This window comes from Macaca mulatta, chromosome 10 (genome assembly GCF_049350105.2).
Source record: "Macaca mulatta isolate MMU2019108-1 chromosome 10, T2T-MMU8v2.0, whole genome shotgun sequence".
Taxonomy (NCBI): domain Eukaryota; kingdom Metazoa; phylum Chordata; class Mammalia; order Primates; family Cercopithecidae; genus Macaca; species Macaca mulatta.
In genome coordinates, this window is record NC_133415.1 from 68,571,305 (window position 1) to 68,598,631 (window position 27,327).

Sequence of the window (27,327 nt, forward strand, 5' to 3'; positions counted from 1 at the left end):
TGGATGATGTCGGGAGAGTTGGTCAGGTAGTTCAAAGAGATTCTTTTCTCTTTCGGGCACTCAAACAGTTCTGTGACTACTAGTATTCGCCTTTAGGGTTCCAGTTGTCCCAAGAATTACTGTCAGGACACCACAATTCTCATTAACATGCAGAGTTCCTTAAAAGGAAATGGTTAAAAGCCCACTTTAGCAGAGAGGTCCTGCTGCAAGAAACTTGATGAGGTCAACAGAGTTATCCCTCAGGCTTGTCTAGGTCTCTATTAAGCTTATAAAAAAGAGATTTCACAAAGGAGAAACCTCATTTTTATTTTATAGATTTATGAAGACAGCCAGTCTGACTGGAGAAAATGTCAATCAATTCCCATCTTTAAAAAATGAGCTGAAATGAGAGGTCCGTCAGCATCTAGAAGGTTGTAATCCATGTAGGAAAACTGAGCACAGAGGTTACAATAGAGAGAAAAATGGATAATGGAAGTGAATCTGCCATAAAAACTTCAGTAATTAATTCTTCTTCGAAATCATCAAATTTCACAACTATAATTTCACAGTCTTCCCATTATGAAAAGACTTCGACAGGCCTGACAGTTATTTGCTCAAAGCCATATGATATTTCACAAGCAGAATGCTTAAATATAAAAACCATCAGTACGTTGGGTAAGGATTGCATTGTAGGTTTTATAGTAAGTGTAGTAACCCAAGGGTATGTACATAAATCACACATCTAAAGGCCCCTGACGTTTTCATTTATTACTTGTTGAATGTTCTGGGTTGCTCAGATGCAAGAGACACTTGTATTCCTGCCTCTGATGACCTATATCCAATAAAACAGTGACAACTCATTAATCAGTCTCTAAAGTAACTGGATAACCTGCCACTAACTGGAATTTCCATGAAATCAGATGACACAGAGGTAGGACCAATATGCACACTCATTATCTAAATCACGGCTGATATAGTTGGTTAAAAAGGAGTGCTGAGTCTTCCACTGTTTTTCTGTGAAATGGGCTCATTGGTGACTGGAGAGATACTTCTCTACTGCCTGCAAGCACAGTGTCTTTGAAGATTCACAGGAAGAAGGTCTCCAAACATTGGTAGGATGTAATTCTTGCTGTTGGCTAAGTGGGTGAAATCTGAAGTTGGGATGCCTTGGTCCAATCACTGTTCTGGCACTTGTGGTCTCTGTGTGACCATAAGCCAGCTTTCCTCATCAATGAGAGTAAATGCTTATCATACAGATGGTCTTGGACAGTAAAGGGGTTAATACACACCAAACATCTAACACAGTGCAAGGCAAAGGGCACAATGTAGTGCTTAATAAGTATCCACCATCACTGCTAATTAATCAACTCCTCTCCAAGCTAGGTCACCTCCACAGTTCAAAGTGTATCTTTTGCAGTGCTGGAAACTTGGCCTGGAATGTTAGGCTGTGTCTCATGAAATTGGAGAAGGAAACCTTAAGAATATGTATCATAAATATGTGTGATGGGTAAATGAGACCTAAACAGAAAGAAGACCTTCATATCAATTCATCAAGTTTCCTAACTCAGAAACATCTAGACAAATGTTGCAGTCCTGAAACTAAGTTGTATAATAAGTGTCTGTGTGTGTGTGTGTGTGTGTGTGTGTGTGTGTGTGTTTGAATATGTCGAATGAGAGGGATATAGCATTTGTTAGGGGAACATGAGAGGGGAAGGCAGCGTCAGGGCAGGATGTAAGGCAGGGAAAGAAAGATTCTGATAATTTGAAAAGAATAGTGCAGCAAGATGCTTATAACCTATAGCAAAGAATGATTTAAAAACTGCTAATAATGCTCTGTTCTTATTAAAGATACAGCTGAACAAACACACAATAGTTAAAGCACACAAAAATGATTCAAAGGCTTTGGTCATAACTGTGTGTCAATTGAAAACCTATTACAATTGCCTCCTCTAAAGCTCACAACTTCTATTGACAATTGGCTAGGGACACACCTTCCCAACCGTTTAGCTTTCTCCATAAACCCAATATTCATTTTCACAGTAGAGTAACGATCTGGTGCATAAAGCCCGGATTGTGTGGGAGACACAGGCCAATGTGAAAAAGCCCATGGCTTTGGGTCTAATATCCACATTCCAGCATGAGTCTCACAGCTGCCTGGAGACCTCCCACTCTGGGGGCTACAAGCTTCTCTTGCCACGAGATAACTAGAAGTCCTGGCATAGACCCTAGAAAAGGAGAATTCTTCAGACCAGACACTTGCTGGGTAGGCTTTGGTGAACATGCATGGCGCTTTTTAGGACAGGAGGATATCTCTCTGGGAGGCATTCTTTATCCCAGAGAAGGACTGTTTTCAGACACCTCTGAAGTCAGACGGTGTCCTTGTCTCACCTTGGCCCCTTCCTAAGTTACTTATGTCACCTCTCAGGGTCTTGGATTTGTCATTTGTACGACAGGGAAAATGATACTGACCTATCAAGATTGTTGTGAGAGTTACAAATAACACATAAGGTTTCAGGCACAATTAGAGGTTTCCAGGACATAGTAACTAATGTTGTTGACTAAAAGGTAGGCTTCAATTCAGTCAGCGTACAAGCATTTTAACCTGAACTGGATCATGATGTAAACATAATTTTGAAAACAAATCAAAATAATGGAATATTAGGAATGATTAAATTGCATTTCCTGGTAAAATCACATTTGAATAGGAGGTTGGAGGGGTTAGGGAGGAACAGAGAGGTTAAAATCAGAAATCTATGATCCAATGAGCGCTGGAATCTTTAGACTGCTGGACCAGGTTGAGAAAGTCATTATATATCTTTCTCAGGGAGAGACAGAGAGAAAGGGGAAAACAGCAATTCAGTACATCCCTTCAGCTGTATTCTTTTTATTCCCACAAAAACAAACCAGTCATCAGAAGAACACCAAATTACGTGCCTCTGAATAAAGATTAAATAGCAGGTCCTGATGCTGTGTTCATGGTCTGGCTTCTACAAGACTTTGGACAAGTCACTGACACACTCAGTTTAGTTCTGGGAAATACTTCACTTTCATTGGGACCTCAAATCCTCTCCATTATTTTTATTGACAAAATCTCTAGTCCTAAATATATAGGGAGAAAAGTGCCTTTCAGAGTTACTATCAGAGATGAGAAACATTTTTAAATGTGGCTTTAAAGTTTACGAAAGCCAACATTTTAATTATACTTCCTTATACTCAGTTGTCTAGGAGAGGTGAAATGGAACACGTGGAGAAACGCATGCTATTCACTTATACAGTCTGAACAATAATATCTTCTCCGGGAATTAGAATCTTCCTCCACCTACCACAAGCCCCTGGCCCCGAGTTTTGTGAAAACCAGATGGCAGAGCCGTGAATGCCACTGCCCACAGTTATAAGGAGTAGAGGTAAACTTGATTAGAACAGAGGCGGCGTTATTATTCTTGCTTGATGTGATTCAGTTAAATATCACATCTTGAAGATTGCAGAGGAGATGGGAGAGAAAAGAGACTCTTCCACTTCGGATCTAACATCACAGGGGCATTTTGTTACACAGCTTTTACAAAGAACAAGGCTTTGTCTTTTAAAAAAGAGCAAGTGTTTCAAAATATGATTTTCTCTATGTTCTACTGGTAGGCAGGGAAACAAACTTGTCTATCTTTTTTTGGGTCGCCTTTCAGTATTATCCCACTTTTTATTGGCAGCATCTACCTCTCCGGATCTTCCTGCCATCTTCTAATTTGCTATAGGCTGTGACACACCTGTTAAAATTATGCCTAAAATAAGAGTGAGGGCCTGAGACTCTTTTCTGTGACTAAGGCTTATAGACTTTACTACAGAGATGGGGCAAATATATAAATAACATTTTTTAGTTATTTTCAGATTCTTGGTTATATGTTGAACAAAGAAGCTTGCCCAATAAATGAACTCTAAACAGTGGATGGAAAGGGCTGGATTTCTCCCTACCTGCCTGATGGCTGACAGACAACAGGTGAGCAGTAAGCGCACAGACAGACACTCCATTACAGCCTGCAGCAGACCTCAACCCACTGTCAAACCTGAGATCATCACCTCAGGATTTTGTTGGGCCATGGTGTCCTCACCAGTCTTCTATGCCACTATGCCACTATCTAGCATCTCTGTCTCACCAGGATGAGGCGCTTCCCCTTTCTCTGAAGCACTGATTGTTCAGATACCCAGTGGGCCCCAAGGAAGGCCTTATTGGATCCACCAAGTCCTGAGACGCAGAGCGAGCAGTCTGTTTATGGGTAGTGGTAGTGACAGGAAAACCACAGCGTCCCCTTGTTCAGTCTAATGGGGTGAGTTGAAAGATTCGGCTGTCAGATCAGCGTGAGGCCTCATTTTTCTTTCCTGCCGTGTAGGGTGCCCCTCGCTGCAGCCAACATTTGATTGTGATTAATTTGTCAGGGATGGCTGTACAATGGAAATGGAGAAATGGATTGCCAATTACCGCTAGTCTTCTCTCAGACTGCTTGGCAAACGAGGGCCTTTCTGCAGGTCGGACAGCTCCAGAGCACACTGGATTTAGCCTCAGAGGGAGAGAACCCATTCTTGAGTATATTTCAAAGATGAAGAAAGGGTCAAAGGTGACTCCTTTTTTTTTTTTTTTTTTTATTTACCACCCTTCAGGAGATCTGCTGATGTGTGTCTTGGATCCTTGGCAAGCACCATAGGCGGGAATGTTGCTCTGAAGTTTGCTTTTTTTTCTGTCAGTTTAAAACGCTTTGTACTTCTGATGGAAGTCTTAACAGTGCAAATGAAAGGTGTGAAAGAGTTCCTTCCATCCTTCACACTGAAAAAACCTGAAGGGAAGCATTCCTCTGGCTCCCACTGAGATGTTCAGAACACGCTAATCACGGGCAAATGGAAAATGCATCGAGGCATCCCATCTTTCTTCCTCTGACTTCCAAAAGACAATACAAAATTTCACATTGATAGCTATCGCAAAATAACTTGTGTTACTTATCCCCTCCTAGAAGATATGACCTTTTTAAAATTTTAACAATATCCCAAAGGAATAGATTCATAAATGAGAAAAATGTCTGTAGCTATCTTTAGCTTGTCAAGCCCAGTACATCCCAGATTCAGACTTGCTTCCAAATGTGCATGAGATGGACACAGTTCCATTTTGTACTTGTAGAAAGTCATTGACAAACTGACATTGGTAGGTTTAATTCTGAGAGATGCCATTGCACATCAGAAACACCTGTGGTACAACTGTCACAGGGCTTCACTATTAATTTATTCTCATGTTATATGACTTGCTCATTTGTGGGGTGGGAATGGGTGGAACAGGTCTGGTTTTAGTCAGTGGGAGAAAACTCATTGTTGCTGTTTTGTAAGAAATAGATGAAACAATGAACACAATTATTCCATAGAAAGAAGGTGAAAAAAGAAAGTCGTAAAGTCCTAAAATCTGCCTGGAGGCTATATTAAAACTGTTTGACATATAGAAACAGACACACCACATTCTCTCACACTCACACACAAAAAAACACACACAAAATAGGTAACACTTTTTTTATTGTATATAATACATGTGTACATATAAACCTTTAAAACTATAACATATATCTCTATAAATAAAAGGTAATAAAAATTATAATTATTGAGTCCAAAGAAATTTATAAAAATAGGTATTTTTGGGAAATAAAGGGGCAGTGATTAATTATATGTTTCTTTAAAGTTATGTATATTCCTAAAAGCTTTTTTAAGTATTTTATGTTTTTCTTCAAACCAGTATACATAGGTATGAGCATGTATTTATAATTTTTTATAATATATATAAAATTTCTCATTTAGTAGTTTAGGTATATACTTCACTGTATGTATGTGTATACACACAGACAAGCAAATATACTATATATAATATACAATGTATATAATGTATAAGTATGCTTGAAAAGACATACAATATTATATATGTGATATCTATGTATACATGTATATGTGTTTATATATGCACATATCCATAAATAAATGGTTTAATATCTGTTGTATGTGTGTGCTTATTTTATTTTATTTTTATATGTTTATTTATTTTTTGAGATGGAGTCTCACTATGTCACCCAGGCTGGAGTGCAGTGGTGCCATCTTTGTTCTCACTGAAACTTCTGCCTCCCAGGTTTAAGCGATTCTCCTGCCTCAGCCTCCTGAGTAGCTGAGACTATAGACATATGCCACCATGACCAGATAATTTTTGTATTTCTAGTAGAGATGGGTTTTCACCATGTTGGCCAGGCTGGTCTCAAACTCCTGATCTCAGGTGATCCACCCACCTTGGACTCCCAAAGTGCTGGGATTACAGGTGTGAGCCACCATGTCCAGCCTCTGTTCATGTTTAAAATGTTACTAGATCACTAGAAGAAACCGGTGTTAATTTTAAAGAATAACCTTGAGGCCGGGCGCGGTGGCTCACGCCTGTAATCCCAGAACTTTGGGAGGCTGGGGCGAGCGGATCACGAGGTCAGGAGATCGAGACCATCCTAGCGAACACAATGAAACCCTGTCTCTACTGAAAATACAAAAAAATTAGCCGGGCATGGTGGCGGGAACCTGTAGTCCCAGCTTCTAGGGAGGCTGAGGCAGGAGAATGGCGTGAACCCGGGAGGCGGTGGAGCTTGCAGTGAGTTGGAAAACATGAAAATAAAGACTGAAAATTTGGTTATATTTACAGGCTTATATATGAAGTGGATTTTTTTTTTTTGGAAAATGCATGAGAAGCTCAACAGTGGCTGCCTCTTAAAAGGGAGACTGACATTTTTAATTGGGAAGATATTTTTACCATTTGATCACTTTTTATACTGCTTTACTGTTTTTTAGCATGTGTATATCTTACTTTAATGATTAAAAGCACTCCGTTTAAAAAATGCCCCTCAAGCTCCTCTTATCCTTGTTAATGTCAGTGCTATATAAGTGTTCAGATGTTCTAGTCACATGTTATTGTTGTTGTTGCTATTTTTAATAGGAGCCCTCTCAAGGATGGCTGGTGATCATGAACTCTCTGATCAATTATTAGCCAAGGCTAAGCGAGGGATAGGTGTGATTCATTTCAATGCCATGGGTATTTATTCAGTATGTCCCGTGGAACAGGCGCCATATTAGACAGTGAGGGGACAGGGATGCCACATGGTCCACAGTTTTCTCGTGACTAGACACTAATGAGCTGCCATTTTGGGGATGGGAATAAAAAAATCAATTAGTACCTCAAAGACTTTATTTTTTATTGATAAATCCTGATGTATAAATGACCTCAGTGATCATTACACAGTTCGATTATCTGCTCTGAGTCATTCAAAGTCTTAGGGATGGTTCCCTAAGAGAAAAAATGACCATTTGCAGAACTGTCAGCCTAGAATGACTGTAAGGATAACCAATGCAAACATCAAAATCCTGGCTCTTTATAGTAAGATAAAACACTTATTTGGTTGTATGTCCTATAAGAAAAGAAGATAAATGTATCCCTAGAATTAAAAATAAGAACTCTAACTTACATGTTGTTCATGTTCAAAACTGTGTGTTCCCATTTCATTATTTGAAATTTATAAGCCATATTCTCACAAGATAATACTGTGCATTATAATTTTGTTGTCAGGACAAGCCCAAAAGTGATTTAATTTATAATGAAGATAGACCATAGTGCTTCTTTTTTTTTTTTTTTACAGGAACATGTATGCATTCATTGAACAAGATTTTACTGACTCTCTACCATTTGTCAAACACTGTGCTGGGAACAGGGGACATAAGGGTGAGGAAAACCAGAAACTGACATTGATAAAATAATCACCCCAATAAATATCAAGCTTTGATTGTAATGAGGGCTATGATGGAGAGCCATGTAACACCATGAAAGCTAGTAATAAGGAAGTTTGATCTGCTCAGGGAGGCCAGGGAAAGCATCTCTCCAGGGGCCTTGCTTGTTAACTACCATTAACCAGCTGAAGATGGGCAGTAAGAGTTCTGCAGGCTGAGAATGCCAACAGCAGAGAAAATGCCTGGTAGAACAGACTGAAAGAGAGTCAGGCACAAGATAAGACCACTCTAGGGCTTGAAAGTCATGCTGGTAGTCTTCATCCTAAGAAAAATGTGCTCAGAATTTTGGATTGGGCTTCTAGAATCTCATCTCCACTCCTAGGGAAATCTCCTGCCTTCTACCTTCCAAGCAAAAGGAATGCAAATTCCATCACTCGACATTACTAATGGTGAATTCCATAGCCTGTAACATTGTATTCCAAGAAAAGGGGGAGGCAGAGATGGGATGGGGATTAGAAGAGTGTAGGTTCCAGGGTGGGGAACTGAAGGAAAAATGTCATGGCTTCTTACAAAGATAAATACTTGGGTTTTACACAGGCCTGAACCAGTCTCTATTCACCTCTTCGGTATCTTCTAATAGCATGAGAAACAGGGCCACTATCTCTTACCATGAGTCACTCCCCGGTTAGATTTCTTTCCTGCTTCACCCCGCTGCAGAACACAAAACAGCTTCATTGATTTTACCCCATGTTTCCAGTGTCCTAAGCAAGCACAGCATTTCCTGGAGTTTCCTAAGGATGGCTACTGCTAGAGACAAGATAAGATAATACACTGGGATAGAAAAGGTCAAGGTCAGTTTGTCCAGCATGGCAGTTCGATTGGACACCAGACTTCACTACTGGAAAGAAAGCTGGGTGGAGATTGTGGCAAGCCTAGGGTAGGAAGTGAGGCGGGGGCTGGAGAAGTGGCCATGGCAGCCCTGGGACTGGAGAGCCCGGTAGGAAAATAAGGGAACCCCATCTTCCCACTTACCTAGTTGCTTTTAGCAGCTCTAACACTGTGGCCCCTTTGAGATAGGCACTGACTCACTTGAGATAGAACATGTGAAGTGGAAGGAGTTGGTAGTGTGAAGAGGAGGCAAAGAACATGAAGTGGAAACAGCAGGAAAGCAAAGGCACAGAGGAATCTGCAGGCCCCAGCTCCTCTGCTAGCCAGGCTCTGCCTGCCCGGGAATGGGTGCCCTGCCATAGCTTGCAGCCGGCTTGCTTTAGCTTCTTGGCATGTCTGTCGTTGCTCATCTCCTTCACCACCTTCCCATGGTCACCACAATTCCTATTTCTTACCCCTTCCTATGGCTGGACAGGTAGTTTGGAGTGAGGCCTGTTGGGATAAGAACTGCACTGGGATACTTCCTACACAACACACACACACACACACACACACACACACACACACACACACACACTCCACTCTTAGGTCCCAGTACTGCCACTGCCTTTAACATGTGCAGAAATATCTTTAAAAAACCTTTCAAGTCAAGTATTTTTACATTTCCTGGACCCTCGATGCATATCACTGTTTTATCCTGGCCATGAGGCACATTTTCATTGTTTTATGAAGGATGGAAAAAGCTGATGAGACCTCCTTTCCTTGTATAAACATGGGCAAACAGCAACTGTGCACTTCTATCTTTTTCACTAAGGATGAGAAGATAAAATATTTGCAAAGTTGAAAAAAAAAATTGAAAGGCCATAATTTAGGATGCTAACCTTTCCCTACAGCAGTGCTGGCAGATCTTTCCGGCTTGCTAAGGGATTCAGAATTTGCGGAAGCTTGGACCCCCTGAGCCGCTGGTGATCACTTTCACAGGTTCCTGTAATTATATGCGAGGGCTGGCATTTGCAAGGTTGGTCGAATGCCTGGCTTTTCAAACTGGGGGTGTTGGCAGTGTGCCAGAGGCACCATAAACCATGGGATGTGCGCCTTCCTGAGGGTTCATGTACAAGATTTATTGGGGGAGGGCCATAAAAGTACTTAATTAGTGAGTCATGTTAAGCATTTTGTTTTAAGAAGGAGGTTGCAAAATGCCTGTGCTTTAGAATATAACGTTTTATTTCAACAACAACGAAAATCCTCCCTTGCACAGGCTATCTATGCCTTGGTACCCCGAGGATACAGATGCATCACATTTAACTATAAAGGAGCTTTCATGATAAAGAGGAAGAATGATATGATGTATAGAAGGATGGATGTGCAGGTATTTTCTATATTAACTCAGTCTTCAGAAGTCACTGATGATGAACCCAATGGCTGAAGGTGGGGTAGTTCATATAAACAGGATTTGGCTAGAAGAAGCAGCTTGGGTGGAAGAAGACAGACAGGAGAGTATGGGGACCTAGAGAAAGTATGGCCATCATGACATTTATTGACACAAATCTTTGGGACTCTACTCAGTTCTGGAAGAGCCTCAATTCAAATCCTTTCTTTTCTTTTAAAAGCAGAAGGTATATATTAATGCTGTTCCCATCTAACATATGAGGAAGCTTGGAATTACAGTTAAAAGAAGAGGTCAGCAAGGGGACCATCCTGGGTTTCATGTTTATCCGATTCCCAGACCTCTCCCCTTGCTATTTCACCCTATTAGCCGGACAGGGCATTGGTCTCGGCTCTGACATGAACTAGTTGGATGTTGCTAGGCAAGTCACTCAGCAACTCTGGGTCTCATTTTTTCCAGCCAGGAAAATAAGGATCTAGGACAAGTAGGATTTCCAAAATGCCTTTCAGCTCCAAGAGCCTATGATCTTAAAAATGAAAAACTGTGCAAGCTTTCTGGGTATTTTGGGAAACAAAACGCAAAAATCGGACTTTTCCCCTCTGTAAGCTAAGTGGCAGGGTAACTGTTATCTACTGCCCTGGGTGCCCTGGGTTAGAAGGAAGCATTTAAAATCTATGTACAGAGAAACATGATTTGTGTTTGTCCGTAAGAATCCGCTGTCTTACAACACATAACTTCACATTTCAGACCACAGATAACTACAGTCACTCTCTCTCTCATGGAAAGCTTGTATTTATTTACAGTCAAAACAAAATGTTTCCTTTTTATTCTTAGGACTTAGTTAAATTTTAGGGAGCTTGGAAGTGCTTAAGCAAGTTGACTATTTTTTAAACAATTGGCTACAGTGGTTATGTAGAAAGCGTGGTGTGATAATGTTACAAACAGGCTTCATTTCCAGAGAGCTGAACTCACAGGCTATACCACAGGACCCAGAGGTGACTGAGATGAGGCACCTGGATTTCATAAAAGCAGCAAATTCAAGCAAACAGAAAGCAAGGTGGCTCTCATCATAAGGGACCACTGGCTGGTTTCATTCAGAACAAAAGTAAAGCCTTCTTCAAATAGTGAAGTATTTGTTCAATAGTGTAGACAGAGTCCTAGAATGTAAGTGATAGCAGTGAACAAAATAATCAAAGTCCCTGCCCTAAAAGAACTCAGGATCTACTAGCAGGACAATAATGACAGCAGCAGTTACAAGAATAATGTTACTATTAAAAATAATAGTAATAATAATTGTTAAATGTTTATATTTATACATCTGACACTATGATAAGCATTTTAATGCATTATTCAATTTAATCTTTGCAACAACCCCATGGTATAGGCATTATTACCTATATTATCCTCATTATTAACCTCATTTTACAATTATTAACCTCATATTACAAAACCTCAATAATTATACCACTATTAACCTCATTTTAGAATTGAGGTTATTAAGGCCTAGGAAGATTAAGCAATTTGCATGAGGCCACACAGCCAATAAGAGACTCAGAATTTGAACCTAAATCTATGGGAGCCTGAAGTCCATGCCCAAAGCCACTTTGATACATGCTTTCCTTCCACGACGTTCTCTGGTACTCTAAGAGAACTCTGAGGTGATGTGTACAGACTGATTATACGCAGAGATACAGACCATGTTTCAAGAAACCTACATCACTGCATAGGCCAGCAGGACACCAGAGCCATCAAGCAAAAGTAGCTTTGGAGAGGCCTGAGAGGAACTGGGGGAGCAAAAAATGGAAACAGCAAGGAAGACTAAAAATTAACTACAGAACACCACTGTTTTACATTTATATTGTGTATATTTAGCTATGTAATTATGCTTGAATTAACTGCATCTAAACATCGTTCATAACAGCCAAAAAGTAGAAAGAGCCCAAATATCCTGAATGAATAGACAAAATGTGGAACATCAATACAAAGGAACACTAAATAAAAAGAAATTAATTATGGATGCAGCGACATGGATGAACTTTGAAAATATTATGCTACATGAAGGAAGCTAGTCACAAAACATCACATAGTTTATGATTCCATTTACATGAAATACCCAAAATAGGCAAATCTATAGAGACCAAGTGTAGATTAGCAGTCGCTTAAGGCTGAGGGAGAGGGGACAGAGTGACAGCTAATGTGGGATTTCTTTTGGGCATGATGAACATAGATTATGATGATGGTTGTGTACCTCTGTGAAACCGCTTTAAAAATTAACCATATATAAAAGATTAGGCTCTATTTTTATTAACTGACTCTCCTGTTACCCTCTTAAAATCTAAATGAAATCATTCCTTAAAGTAAGCAAAAAAATGGAAACCAGGGTGTCATAGACTCAGTAATTATTGAATCCAGAGTGTGGTTTCCAGAGTAGACAGAACAGGCCAGTAGCTTCCTTACATTAGGGAGCTATTTATGTATGTTTTAGCCGCAAAACAGATATTTATTAAGATTTACTCTGCATCCTGCTCTGAGCTAGGTGCTGGAATATAACAGTGACAGAACTTAGAGCCCAGTTTCATAAGCTAAGTCACAATGATCAGAATGGAAATCTCAAGTAAAGGGAAAGTGCATTTTACCAAAAATGCAATTGCTTAAGAAGATCTAGGAATGTTTTGGTAAAACTGGATTCATTTAGAACATTTAGAAATGAAGTCAGGTCAATAAAGTACAAAGTGAGGTAATTTCATGTCGATTTTGTTAATTTCAGTTCAATTTGCAGTCACTTGTAGGAAACTCTCCCTGTTGTTCGTGGCTGAAATGGGAAACAGGTATGAACTATTATCTTCAGCTCTAAAGATTCTAAGGAGACTTCCTTTGACTATCCAGGAGATTTAGATTCATACTCATATTATCATTTTCTCTCTCTTTCTCTGTAATGTTTCCACTCAACTCTGATCAGACTCTGCCCTAAACTCACATTTCCCCAGAGTTCCTAGGTACACAGGATGTTAATCCATATCTGTTCAGGACTCCTGGTATGTTTATGGATGACTGTGGCCTCAGAGCCTCAGGGTATTGCAGAAACAAATTGCAATTGATCCCTCCAAGGATTTCTATGGAAATGGGCCAGAATTAGAATGTAACAAATGATGCAATTATGTATTCACTCTCAATGTATTGATTTTAGTTTGCACTGATGTACCTGAAAATTTTGCAAGGAGTTTTGGTTCCGAAAACTGTAAACAATTGAGGTAAGGTCTAAATATCTAAATATAGTGTCTGACAACTAATGATAGATCACTGTCCTTATGCCTTAAAAATTTCATACTTTCAAATTTGTAAGCACTCGGTATTATAAAGACATTTTAATAAAGTATATGCCATCAAAATTACCAACTATTCTTGCAAGGCAAGCACCCATTATGGGTAGCCGACACTGCCCCTAAACTAAATTATCTGCGAGCGACCTGTGTGATTTAATTTGTTTTTCTTTTCTCCTTGGGTGGTAAATATCTAGAAGTCCATCAAAATGTGATATTCCCTTCTTTCCATGTAATAGAATTGCAGTCAGATGTGTAGATCCCAAGATGGACTAAATTTTCCAACATCCTTTGTAGACGCTGCTCACAAGAGCAATTTCTCTTAAATGGAAGGTGAGTGGAAGTGATGAATGCTACTTTGGGTAGATGGACCATTAGATAGAAGGCATGCTTGCCATATACACATCTTTTGCCAGCGCCAGGGTGAGTAAGCAAATGAGAGCAATACCTTCGGGAAGGCATTGACACCTCGGTAGATTCCTGGCTCCTTGAATGACAGAGTGGAACAAATCCTCCACAAGCAGAATGCATCCTGTTAGTAGAGTGGTAAATAAACATTTGTATTCAATAAGCCAGTCTATTTCGGAGTCTTTTTGTTACAACAGTTTAACCTTACCCTAACTAATACAGTCTTGTTCACATACGTTTCACAATACATTTTTAAAATAGTATCATTGACCAAAAAGGATTTGACATAAAAGTCATTGTCCTAAGGAGCGAAACACACTTGACTTCTCTAAGAACTGTCAAATTATTTTTGAAGTCCTTTTTGAAGAGAGCTATGTTTATTTACGCTCACCCTTTAGATACAAGTATGTATAAGGAGCAAGAAAAAGGAATGTCATTCAAGACTAGATGAGAAAAACAAGCAAGGACATAGAAATTATTTCAGTGATCAAAGTAAAAGTGTGGCTGGTTCTTCAACACTCCAAAACAGTTCTTTAGAAAGGGCTTCTTAACAGTGCTCCTATTGTACAAGGTACCTGATAGATATTTCCAGAGTTACCGCTCAATGGATTGGCTCTGCAATTTCCTAGCTTAGTTTTTCTTTTCCTTAAAAGGCTTAATGTTTTAATGTTTTGTCTATTCAGAAAATCATTTTAAAAAAATTATAGCATAACGATAAGCGATACATCTGAGGAAAGGGTGGGTGGGAATTCACTGATGCCTTCCAGGCTTCAATCACATTTTTACCTTGAAACAACTACAAGGGAGTGCACCTCCAAACCCCAGAAACAGTCAGACCATTGTGATCTTTATTACTTTTTGAATCACCTAATTCTTCTTAATTTTTGCTTTCTTTTATAATTATTTATTTTTATATAGTTAGAGGGCCCACATACAAGTTTCTTCCATGCACATATTGCACAGTGAAACACTTAATCTTTTCATTAAGTTCCCAAATTGTTCATCTGGAACAGAACATCAGGAAGACTGACACTGGTTTCTCACTGCGGCTGCATTCCAGAAAAACTAAGTTTCCAGGATTTTCATCTCTTTTGTCAGGTCCCCTAGGGGAATCCTGACTTTGGGTTTCACTGCCATTTTTATGTACACTGACCTAGCATATTTTGTAGTTGGTCACTTGAGATTATTTTCCAGAGTGAAGTTAGTCCTTTGGGTTCTTAGTTTGATGTCATTTTAATATTAAAGACCTGGGTAGGGTATGGAAAGCATGAGAGGAGTCTGTACCATATATTCTGGGATGTATGTATCAGTGTTTATGTGCATGAGAATGTTAGCTAAACTTCCCTATCCAAATGATAAGCACTCAGGGTTAGAAACCATTGAATAGCCAGAATTTTGCTGTCTGTCAAGTTGTCTCTCCACTGTCTCATAAGTGTTAGCTCATAAAATGATATTCAAATGGGCTATGATGGAGAAGGGCTTGGCCCCACCACTGCATTTTCCCAAGGGAAGTAAGTTACACTGATTCTAATGTTACTTTGCTTTGCCAAGAATGATAACATTTCTTATAGCGGGAATACTTTGACAAGACAAAAAACTTAGGCTGCCAGAGCAGAGATTTTATGACAGTGAAGAGAGTCATCATTAGACCATCTGAGAGGAAGTTTTTAAAGCAAATGGAAATATCAAAGGGAAGAGAAAAAAGCCAAAGGCAGGAGGAGAACCCTTAGGGGGATAATAGGAAGGGGTGCATATTTTTGTCAGTTTTGCTCTGGTTCCCAATGCATTACATAAGATAACTCTTCCTTCCTCTGTAAATATGCACAGCAATGATTGTCACACCTTCTCAAATCTGTCAGCATTTAACGCTGATGAAGAGCATGCCCTTGGCATTGCCATTGGAGAATGTCCTAATTTTTTTGCAAGTCATGTCTGTGAATATAGACAGATGTACTGATAAATATATTTGCCAAGTAGATATAAGGTTAACAAAACATTGCGCTGGGCTCCTTTTTACCAGTTAGAAGCAGAGCAAACTTGAATGCAAATGAGGGATTCAATTAGAAAGTTGCAGCCTGCCAGCATTTGGAGGATAGCAGAGAGAGATCAGGTGATCTGATAGAAACAGGCACTCCACGTTGATAGCAAAACTATTTTGGATAAACACGAGAGCTGCTTCAGCTAAGCTATGCTGCACTTCAATTTTTCCTCAGATTTACAGCCAGTAACTCAATGTCTGAAATTCCTTCCTCTCTACATATGCCACGTCGTACCTGGAAAGCAAACTTCAAAGTTTTTCTTGTTCTCCAGGGAAAATATTTTCCAAATTTTTAAGTACTCACAGAATACTTTTCAGCCAAGACTTGATTTCTGTTAACTATATTGACTCTCATAAAATTGACTAAAATCATTTTTGCCATTCACTTCTCAGTAAAAATTCCATTGCTATGTATCATGTCTAGCCTCTTTTGTTAAACTTATTAGCATTGGAGTGTCCAAATCGGGCTCAAAGGGCAGAAAGCACGCATGAGATCTGAAATGTCCATCAGGGAGGTTCAGATCTGTTTAGAGACTGCTTTAGAGGCCAATTCAAAATTTTAACAGGAATCTAGGGATTTCAAGCCCTGAAAGCCTCATCTGGATCTATTTTTCCAAAAGTAGCACAGGGCTTTCTTTGGTATTTGACCAAACGAGGCTTTTCATCCTGAGTGTAAGCAAGTGGTCTGGTGCCCTGTGGAACCATCCTGGTAACATCACGTTGGAGCAGCAACAGTGCTCACTGAATGTCAGAGTGGAAAAGTCTGGTTCCTCTTCCAGGGGAACTTCAAAGGAGGCAGCGCCTCCTCTCATCCTGTCTCCTCCTTAAATCAGGTTAATCACATTGAGGATATTCCTCAGGCTGTGTCTTGCAAAAGGCTCAATTGATGGTTTGTGGCTATAGGGCTGTGGAATGGGAGAAGGCTAGGAGAGCTTCTGCCAGGGTCCTGAGCACCCCCAAAGTACTGGCTCCTGGCCAGGTCCCCCAGACACACTGTGAGTGTGATGCTGAGGTCCGAGTTTGCAGGAAATGGGTATGCCCACTCTTGAAATTATCCTGTTATAAAATCATCTCAGTGATTAAATAACCAAATCCATTTGAAAGGTAGCTCTGCCATCCTCAAAATTTTGTTATAGCAGAACTAGGATTATAGTGAATTTATGGGGCATAAATTTAAAAGTGAAGGTAACTCCAAAGCAAACAGGTGTCTGAGCAATTGCAGCTACTGGAGAGAGGGGCTGGGTCTGGTGTACATTGGGAGAAGTCAGAACAGGGCCTCCTGGATGGCCAGCTGACCTGTATGTTCGTGAGTGACCATTGTTCCATGGGCTGTAACAAACCACAAAGGGGTTCAGCTGTAATAAACCACAAAGGGGTTCTATTTTAACTGAAGTAAAATGCTGTATTTAGTTTGGCTCTCTAACTGAATAAGTTTTTGAGTTTCCATTTTACCTTGACAGGGTAGACACTGCCATACCTACAAATAGCATTTCCAGTTTGAGAATGCCTTTTAAAAACACATTGGTTTTTCCTAGAATAGAGATGTTTGTCCATTAAGAAAATACCAACCGGGTAGCTTTCTTTACCTGTTATTTTGCCAATCAAGAATTCTGTTTTCTACATCTTCAATTAGGCAACAATTTGGGTTACAATCATTACTGCTGTCATGAACCAAAGATTTGCTGAGCTTCTCCTATAGACACAGTGCTTTGCTAGGCAATGGGTGTGCAAAGAATATGCAGAAGTGAATTCCTGCTCTTTAAATTCCAAACCAGCTGTGAGCCCAGAATATATAAACAGAAATCTATGGAGCAATATGAGGAAGCAATTGATAATCATCCTGACACAAATGCTAAAGAATTTCAGAAAGCATAATGACCACCAAGGGTTGGCATACTCAAGGAAGACTTCCTGCAGATCAAGTTTCAGCCTGTTAAACAAATTTACATGAGAAAAACAACCCCATTAAAACGTGGGCAAAGGACATGAACAGACCCTTCTCAAAAGAAGACATACATGTGGCCAACAAGCTGATGTAAAAAAACTCAATGCATTTATCATTAGACAAATGAAAATCAAAACCACAGTGAGATACCATTTCATATCAGTCAGAATGGCTATTCTTAAAAAGTCAAAAAATAACAGATGCTGGCAAGGTTGCCAAGAAAAGGCAACACTTATACACCGTTGGTGGGAGTGTGAATTATTAGTTCAATCACTATGGAAAGCAGTATGGCAATTCCTTAAAGAGCTGAAAGCAGAACTATCATGTGACCCAGCAATTCTATTTAGTGGGTATATATCCAGAGGAATATAAATCATTCTTTTTTTTTTTTTTTTTTAAGATGGAGTTTAATTTTTCTTTCCCAGGCTGGAGTGCAATGGTAACCCCTTGGCTCACTGTAACCTCTGCCTCCCAGGTTCAAGCAATCCTCCTGCCTTGGCCTTCTGAGTAGCTGGGATTATAGGTGCCTACTACTGTGGCTAATTTTTGTCGGAATATAAAACGTTCTACTATACAGACACATGCATGTGACTATTCATTGCAGCACTATTCACAAAAGCAAAGACATGGAATCAACATAAATGCCCATCAGTGACAGAGTGGATAAAGGAAATGTGGTACATATACACCATGGAATACCATGCAGCCATAAAAAAATGAATGAGATCATGTCTTTTGCAGGAATATGGATGGAGCTGAAAGTTATTATCCTTAGCAAACTAACATAGGAACAGGAAACCAAATACCGTATGTTCTCACTTATAAGTGGAAGCCACATAATGAGAAGTCATGAACACAAAGAAGGGAACAACAGATTCTGGGGTGTACTTGAGGGGAAGGAGGGGAGCAGAAAAAGGTAATGGGCACTGGGCTTAATACCTGGGTGATTAAATAATCTGTACAACAAACCCTTGTGTCACAGGTTTACCTGTGTAACAAACCTTCACATGTACCCCTGAACCTAAAATAAAACTTTTAAAAAATGTTTCAGTCTCCTTAAATGTGCTTGGCATGTTTCTGTTTGGGGCATGAGATAAACAACACTGGTGGTGATGTTATGTGTGAATTTGGTGTGTGTGCCTTGGGGAAGAGGTATTAAGGAGTAAGTTTCAGGAAGGGACCCAAGATTGGACCTCATTGTGCAATGGCAAGTTCTTACATTTATCAGATCATGTACATGTGGGTCACAGAAGATATAACCATGATGGATGGGCACCAAGAAATTTTTCAAACTATATTCTGAAGAAAACACTAGTCCAGAGAAAGGTTGAGTATATAATAGTTTCTATCATCAAGTAACTTTAAGAACTGCTGCAAATTAAATCCTCCTTTTAAAGATGCAAAGGCAAAGGTATATATAAATTTCTTAGCACACTAATTTACATCCTTAGCACACCAATTTCCCTCCCTCTCACACATTTTGAAAGCACTAGTTTATGGAGATATAGAAAGTGCCCATTGTTCAGGCTAGGAAGAGTGAATATCAATCTGCAAGCCATAGAATATGATCAAAGGCTCCTGGGAATATGGGAAACATGCACCAAGTGATATTTTAGAAAAAAAAAATCTAGTGAGATTTGGAATATGGAACAAGAAAGAAAAAGAGTGTAACCAGGAAATGACTCTAAAAACCTTATCTACCTCATTCTAGTGTGATTTACAAAAATGTTGGGAGTTGTGTTTGCTTTGTAAAATTTTTCTTTTCAGCTGTGGACCACTTTCTTTAAATAAAATATTATCTCAAACCCTAAAAAAAAAGAGATGAAATAAAACTTATCTGGTTAATGGAGAAGGAGGAGGAGGGCTCCAAATAAGATAAAGAAAACTCGTCTGTAATATACAGATCCTGGGAAAGAAGCAAGGACTAAGAAAGCTTTAACTTCACCAGCGACATATGAAGTAATTTTGAAGTTGCATAATGCTGAATGGTCTATAAACCATAAATGATACAGTTTGGCTCAGTGTCCCCACCCAAATCTCCTCTTGTAGCTCCCATAATTCCCGCATATTGTGGGAGGGGCTAAGTGGGAAATGATCGAATCATGTGAGTGGGTCTTTCCCGTGCTACCGTGGTGATAGTGAATGTGTTTCATGAGATCTGATGGTTTTGAAAACGGGAGTTTCTCTGCACAAGCTCTCTTTTTGCTTGTTGCCATCCATGTAAGACATGACTTGCTCTTCCTTGCCTTCCGCCATGATTGTGAGGCCTCCCCAGGGTTGTGGAACTGTGAGTCCAATTAAACTCTTTCTTTTGTGAATTGCCCAGTCTTGGGTATTTCTTTATCAGCAGCATGACAGTGGACTAATGCAGGACATATGAAGTAATTTTCAAGTTGCATAATGCTGAATGGTCTATAAACCACAGAGATGTAGCCATCTAAAGTTACTGAAACAGGATGTTATGAAGCTAAAAGGAAAGCTAGGTTTCAACCCCAGTGGGACTAACCAAAACCAATATGGCACGCAACCTTTATGTATATCAGTCTCATTTTTAAATTTACCAAAAAACAGAGGGGAAAGAGTCAAGTAGCCAGGACTTAAGAAGTGTTTTCTTTGACCTAGCATTGTGAAAATGACTAAACTTCCCTGGTGACAGCCCTCCAAGCCAGCTAACGTGACTCACTCTACTAATGCCATGCCCAGCAATCTTTGCTATTTCCCTCCCATTTGCCACAATGGTGTACTGAACCAGTTATTATATTTTGAACCACATTACTCTCTCTAGGGTGAAATCCCTATTCTTCACAGATTAAAATGGAACATGATCCACTCTAGATTTTAGTTAGTTCTTACTGTCCACTCTGGAGACTCTTTTTTTGATATTTAAAAAGTTCATTTTATTAATAATCAAGAAAACACAAATTTAAACCACAATGGGATAAAATTTCACACTCCATAAATTGGCAACAATTTTAGAGACTGGCAATATCAGACACTGGGGAGGACAGGGAACATGGTGATCTTCAAACGGAGTGGGTAGAGTGGGTAGGAGTATAAATTGATTCAATCACTTTAGAAAACAGTTTGGTGTTTCACAATACAGTTAACCATATCCATATAATATGACCTAGCAATTCTTTTGTGTGTGTGTTTAAATTATTACATTGTGTGTTAACAAATTTTAAGTGAATTGTTAATGAAGTATAGGTAGATAAATATCATATCATAGATCTCATGAGATTCTTGACTGTTTTTAAGTTATGGCTACTGTATTGGAAAATGTGTTTTCTTCTGCTTTTTTTGTATTATAGTGATTAAATAAAATGCCTTTTTAAACTTTTTTTAAATTTTATTTTTATTTCAATATTTTTGGGGGTACATGTGGTTTTTGGTTACATGCATAAATTCTTTAGTGGTAATGTCTGAGATATTGGTATACCCGTCCCCTAAGCAGTGTACACTGCACCCAATAGACATTTTACATCCCTCACACCCCTCCAACCCTTCACCCTCAAGTCCCCAAAGTCCATGATATCATTCTTATCCCTTAGCATCCTCATAGCTTAGTTCTAACATATAAGTGAGATCATGGAATACTTGGCTTCCCATTCCTAAGTTACTTCACTTAGAATAATGGCCTCCAGCTCCATCCAAATTGCTGCAAAAGACATTATTTCATTCCTTTTCATGGCTGAGTAGTATTCCATGGGGTATATCCATACCACATTTTCTTTATCTACTCATTGGTTGATGGGTATTTAGGTTGGTTCCACATCTTTGCAATTGTGAATTGTGCTGCTATAAACATGCATGTGAAAGTGTCTTTTTCATACAATGACTTTTGTCCCTCTGGGTAAATACTCAGTAGTGGGATTGCTGGATCGAATGGTAGTTCTATCTTGAGCTCTTTAAGAAATCTCCATACTGTTTTTCATAATGGTTGCACTAATTTACACTCCCATCAGCAGTGTAAATGTGTTCCCTTTTCACCACATCCACCCCAACATCTATTGTTTTTTGACTTTTTAATTATGGCCATTCTTGCAGGAGTAAGGTGGTATCTCATTGTGGTTTGAGCTTGTATTTCCCTGATAATTAGTGATGCTGAGCATTTTTTCATATGTTTGTTGGCTATTTCTATATCTTCTTTTGAGAATTTTCTATTTATGTCCTTTGCCCACTTTCTGATAGGATTTTTTTTTTTCTTGCTGATATGTTTGAGTTCTGTAGAGATTCTGGGTATTAGTCCTTGGTCAGATGCATAGTTTGCAAATATTTTCTCTCACTCTGGGGACTGTCTGCTTGCTGATTATTTCTTTTGCTGTTCAGAAGCTTTTTAGTTAATTTAGGTCCCAATTATTTATTTTTGTTTTTGTTGCATCTGCTTTTGAGGTCTTAGTCATTAATTCTTTGCCTAAGCCAATGTCTAAAAGAGTTTTTTTGATGTTATCTTCCAGAATTTTTATGGTTTCAGGTCTTACATTTAAGTGTTTGATCCATCTTGCGTTGATTTTTGTGTGAAATGAGAAATGAGGGTCCAGTTTCATTCTACTTGTGGCTTCCTGGGTTTCCCAGCACCATTCATTGAATAGGATATCCTTTCCCCAATTTATGTTTTTGTATGCTTTGTTGAAGATCAGTTTGCTGTAAATATTTGGCTTTATATCTGGGTTCTTTATTCTGTTCCATTGGTCTATGTGCCTACTTTATAGGAGTACCATGCTGTTTTGTTAATTATAGACCTGTAGTATAATTTGAAGTTGAGTAATGTCATGCCTTGAGATTTTTTTTTTTTTTTTTTTGGCTTAATTTTACTTTGACTATGCAGGCTCTTTTTTTGTTCCATATGAATTTTAGGCTTTTTTTCCTAGTTCTGTGAAGAATGATGATGGTATTTTGGTGGGAATCTGTAGGCAGTATGGTCATTTTCACAATACTGATTCTACCCATCCATGAGCATGGGATATATTTCCATTTGTTTGTGTCATCTGTGAGTTCTTTCAGCGGTGTTTCATAGTTTTCTTTGTAGAGATCTTTCACCTCCTTGGTTAAGTATAATTCTAAATATTTTATCTTTTTTTTTTGGCAGCTCTTGTGAAAGGGATTGTGTTCTTGATTTGATTCTCAACTTGCTTATTGTTGTTTATACCAGTGCTACTGATTTCTGTACATTGATTTGGTATCCTGAGACTTTACTGAATTAGTTTATCAGGTTGAGGAACTTTTTGTGTGAGCTTTAAGTTTTCTAAGTAAATAATCATATTATAGAGAACAGCGACAGTCTAACTTCCTGCTTTTCTCACTTGTATACCTTTTATTTCTTTCTCTCATCTGATTGCTCTGGCTAAAATTTCCAGTGCTATGTTGAATATAAGTGGTGAAAATGGGCATTCTTGTCTTGTTCCATTTCTCAAGGGGAATGCTTTTAACTTTTCCCCATTCAGGATGATGTTGGTTGTCGGTTTGTCATATATGGCTTTTATTACTTTAATGTAAGTCCTTTCTATGCCTATTTTGTTGAGGGTTTTTATTATAAAGGATGCTGGATTTTATCAACTGCTTTTTCTGCATCTATTGACATGATCATATTGGAGCCTCTATTTTATGGTCCTTTCCTATCTTCCTTTACTTTTCTGTTTTCCTTTCCCACCACTCCCCTATTTATAGTATACCATATATATTACGTCAATTCCCTTTTTGAGGCTCTTTACACATTACCATAAGATTCTCAGAAGCAAAACATACTTCAACTCTCTGACAAGGTAATAAACATAGAAAATGATGTACATAGTATTGGTGTAGGCAGTTGGGTTTTTGTTTGTTTTTTTGGCAAGGAAAATCAAGACTGCAATGAAAGAACATTCTTGTAATAAAGACCATTTCTGCAATGAAGTTTGGTTTGACTAAGGCGAAATAAAGAGTTAGGGTATTTGCCAGGCATAACTTTGTACATAATACTTCCTTTAAGCAAATATTTAAGGTTTGTTATTGGGCATCTGTAAGGCAGAAAGAATGGCCATGATGGGGATAATTGTGCAGATGGTCTAGTTTAGCCCCCTCCAGCCCAGTGCTCATCCTGTTCCCAAAAAGACAGGCTGTAGGGGAATCTGGAGAGGAAGAAGGCACACCTTAAATTTTTAAATAGTGTGACAAAATTCTTTCTCACTTAATTTGGTTCAGGCCTACATTTCCCATTTTATTTTGCTCAAGATCTTCAAAAGAAATGCCAGATTCAGAAAAAAAAGTAAAGCTCCTACATTTGACATCAATCTAGGTAGTCCTTCCCTGTAATAATGAATTTAAAATATATACCTATATATTAGATTTATACATATTTTATGCTTCAGCTGACAGCTTCCATGTGAGAAGTTTGAGTTCAGAAAGAATGTAATCTATTTTACTTGGATCAGAAAATCCTTAACATTATAAAACAGACTTATTAATGGTCTGAAAACAATTATAAAAAACGTTCTTGCAGGTAGGTGGAAGAATATTTAGAGAGATTTAGGCTAGTGAAAACAAGTGATTAAAAAACATTTTGCTTCCCTCTGTAAGTTCACTACTTAAACCAATCCATCACTATGCAGAAAAAAATTGGCAGTTTATTAAAATTCTTCATATTTAGTAAAAGTCACTCTTTGGGCTTTTTAAAATTTGAAAACACAGATATATGCATATGTGTGCATTTTAATTTTTCTTTTATTTTGTAAATAGCAACAATTTAATGATGCTGCTAAACTCTATGTACATTATGCTTTCTACTGAGAATAAATTTGATTTCATTAAAGAAATATTAGAGGTCAATCCTACTAGAACCAAATTTTTTGTTTAACAAAAAATGTCAAGCCACGATGTATCAAATAATTTCATGTGATACCCAATACAACAAAATTCAAGAACACAAAAGAATCTGAATAGCCTCATGACGTTCTTTAATGGGATTTGACCAGCATTTTTTGTCTATTTAAATCCCAGCAAAATATATTCATCAGAGAACCTCTTATTTTTTCACTTAATCTCTGCATTTAACAGCAAAATAAAGAAACACAAACATCATCAAAAGCTGTATCACTTACCATAAATGCCTGTTGAGATGCAGGGAAATGCCTGTGAATAAACCACAAAAATAACAATAAATATTAAAGAAACAAATCTACTCAACATCATCTATCTCAACATCTACTTTGCTTGATAATGGGATGCCCTCTACTTACATATTCAGAGCTAGGAGTTGGAGTAGGGGACACTGGAAATGGGGATATTTGATTAGCTGGTAACTGTTCCCTATCAGCAGTTATATCAGCTCACAAGAACCAACTGCTAAGTTTTCAGGAATCTTGTGAAGCAACTGTTAAACAGCTATTATTAAGAAATTAAATTATATAAACCTACAATGAAATAAATGATATCAAAACACAGATAACCAATAGTCAGAACTCATCCCTTTCTAATTACTTTGCACATCTGACTATTACCTATGCTCTTGAGATTACGTATGTCTGTCGTATGTGTACAGTGAAATACTACACAAGTCTCTCTTCCCACCTCCATGGTACATGATGTCACATCAGTTGCTTAAAATCTGAAAACATCAATTTACATTCATGACCCATATTGTGAGACAGTTAAAATCACAGACTGGCTATGGATAAACATTTTAGGTAAAATTCAACAAAAGCATTCTGTGAAAATCAATCAACTATTTAGAATGTATAATAAAGAGTATTACATATATTATTATTATAATATGTAAATTGTGTGCTACATGTTCTTTATGTCAGTAAAATTTAAAAGAAGCTTATATAAAACATACCCCTTTTTTGACAGCCAGTCTTTAAACATTTTCCAGCACACTACTGCTTATGCCATATTTTGCTTTGCAGTGTTTAAAGAATTTGATTGAAAAAAATGAATTGACAAACGTAAATGTACATTTCACTCTAAATTAGGTCTTCTAGCTATAGAAAGTGGTCTGGGTGTGGCAACTTTCTCTGCCAATGGATTTCTGTGTAAATTCAACCAAATTGTTTTACTCTTTCTGGTCTGTATTTTTCAATTGTAAAATGGAGATAATGCCCACCATACAGAAATGTCTTCTGGACTGTCGGTGGGAATGTAAATTAGTACAACCTCTACAGAAAACAGTATGGAGATTTCTCAAAGAACTAAAGATAGAACTACCATTCCATCCAACAATCTCACTGCTCAGTATCTACTCAAAGGAAAAGAAATTATTATTTTTTAAAAAACCTCTATTCCTACATTTATCACAGTGCTATTCACAATAGTAACAATATGGAGGCAACCTAAGTGTCCATCAGTGGAGAACTGGATAAAGAAAAAGATGGTAGATGGACTACTACTCAGCCACAAAAAAGAATAAAATCATGTGTTTTGTAGCAATATAGATGGAACTAGAGACCATTACTTTAAGTGAAACAACTCAGTCACAGAAAGACAAATACCGCATGTTCTCATTTTTAGTGGGAGCTAAGAAATGAATACACATGGACATAGAGAGTGGAATAATGCATTGAAGACTCAGAAAGGTGGAAGGGGGCAAGGGGTGAGAAACTACCTGAAGGGTATAGTGTATGTACACTGTTAAGAGTGATGGTTACACTAAAAGCCTAGTTTTCACCATTACACGGTATATTCATGTAACAAAAGTGCACTTGTACCCCCTAAATCTATAAAACAAAAAGTGAAAAAAAGAAATGTGCTGTTGGAATTAATGACAGAATTTTTTTTTAAGTTACTGGCACTATGATAGAATCTAAAAACTGCAGCTGCTATGGACCATAATAACTAACATTACTATTGAGGTCAATAATAATAAAATATCTAAGTCCTTTTTGTTCATATCTTTTGGCTAAATGTATACTGCCTTTTATTTCTATTAACGCTATTACATAGCCTAAGTTTGTTTATTCCCAACTGTATGTCTGTAAAACGATATATGCTTTTTTCTGTTCCTGTGGAAGCCTTTACTATTAATAGTAAATTCTACTGTTTATAAAGAGAAAGTAGAACAGTTTCTGGAACATAGTAGCTGCTCTTTTTAAATTAAATTTATGAGTCAATGCTTTGATTCCGAGGGTTCTTGAGGTGCCAATAACATCTGAAGAATGTTCTTGACTGACTTAATCATTCAGTGATACAGATCATGAAGCAACAGTGTAACGCAAAGTCTCTTTACGGGCATTCACCAAGACTACCAATAGGCATTACTCTGAAAATCAACTGCAAGCTTACTGTATATTTGTTACGATTAGAAAGGACTCAGAGTTCAGGAATAGTCTACTTAAAAATTCAAATTAGAGAGGATTAAGAGTCATCCCTATATTTGTGCCATGCCAGCCATGTTCCATTGTACCTTTTAAGTGGGATAAAAGTGAGTTTACAGCTTGAGCCCCGGGAATTCCATGGGAGCAAACTAAACATGTGAGCATCATATATCTCATGTCTGGAGAGAAAAAGAAATGTTTGAGAACTGCTGCATTGAGCCATCAAGGTGTAGGGAAGGTAAGATTTTACCTCTACCTTCTTAGAGTTTTTCAGTTGTAGCTGATAATTAAATTGACACAAGACA

The 27,327-nt window shown here is 38.2% G+C and overlaps 1 protein-coding gene across 4 annotated transcripts in view; it reads right to left on the bottom strand.

Annotated features, from left to right (window-relative positions):
* Positions 1–27,327, bottom strand: part of MACROD2 (mono-ADP ribosylhydrolase 2) — a 2,066,868-nt gene that overhangs the window by 606,069 nt on the left and 1,433,472 nt on the right. For all 4 annotated transcript variants that reach the window (XM_028828674.2, XM_015149520.3, XM_028828673.2 and 1 more), the window contains exon 7: positions 24,812–24,842. In XM_028828674.2, coding sequence (XP_028684507.2) covers positions 24,812–24,842 — 31 coding nt within the window. The remainder of the gene's footprint in view (positions 1–24,811; positions 24,843–27,327) is intronic.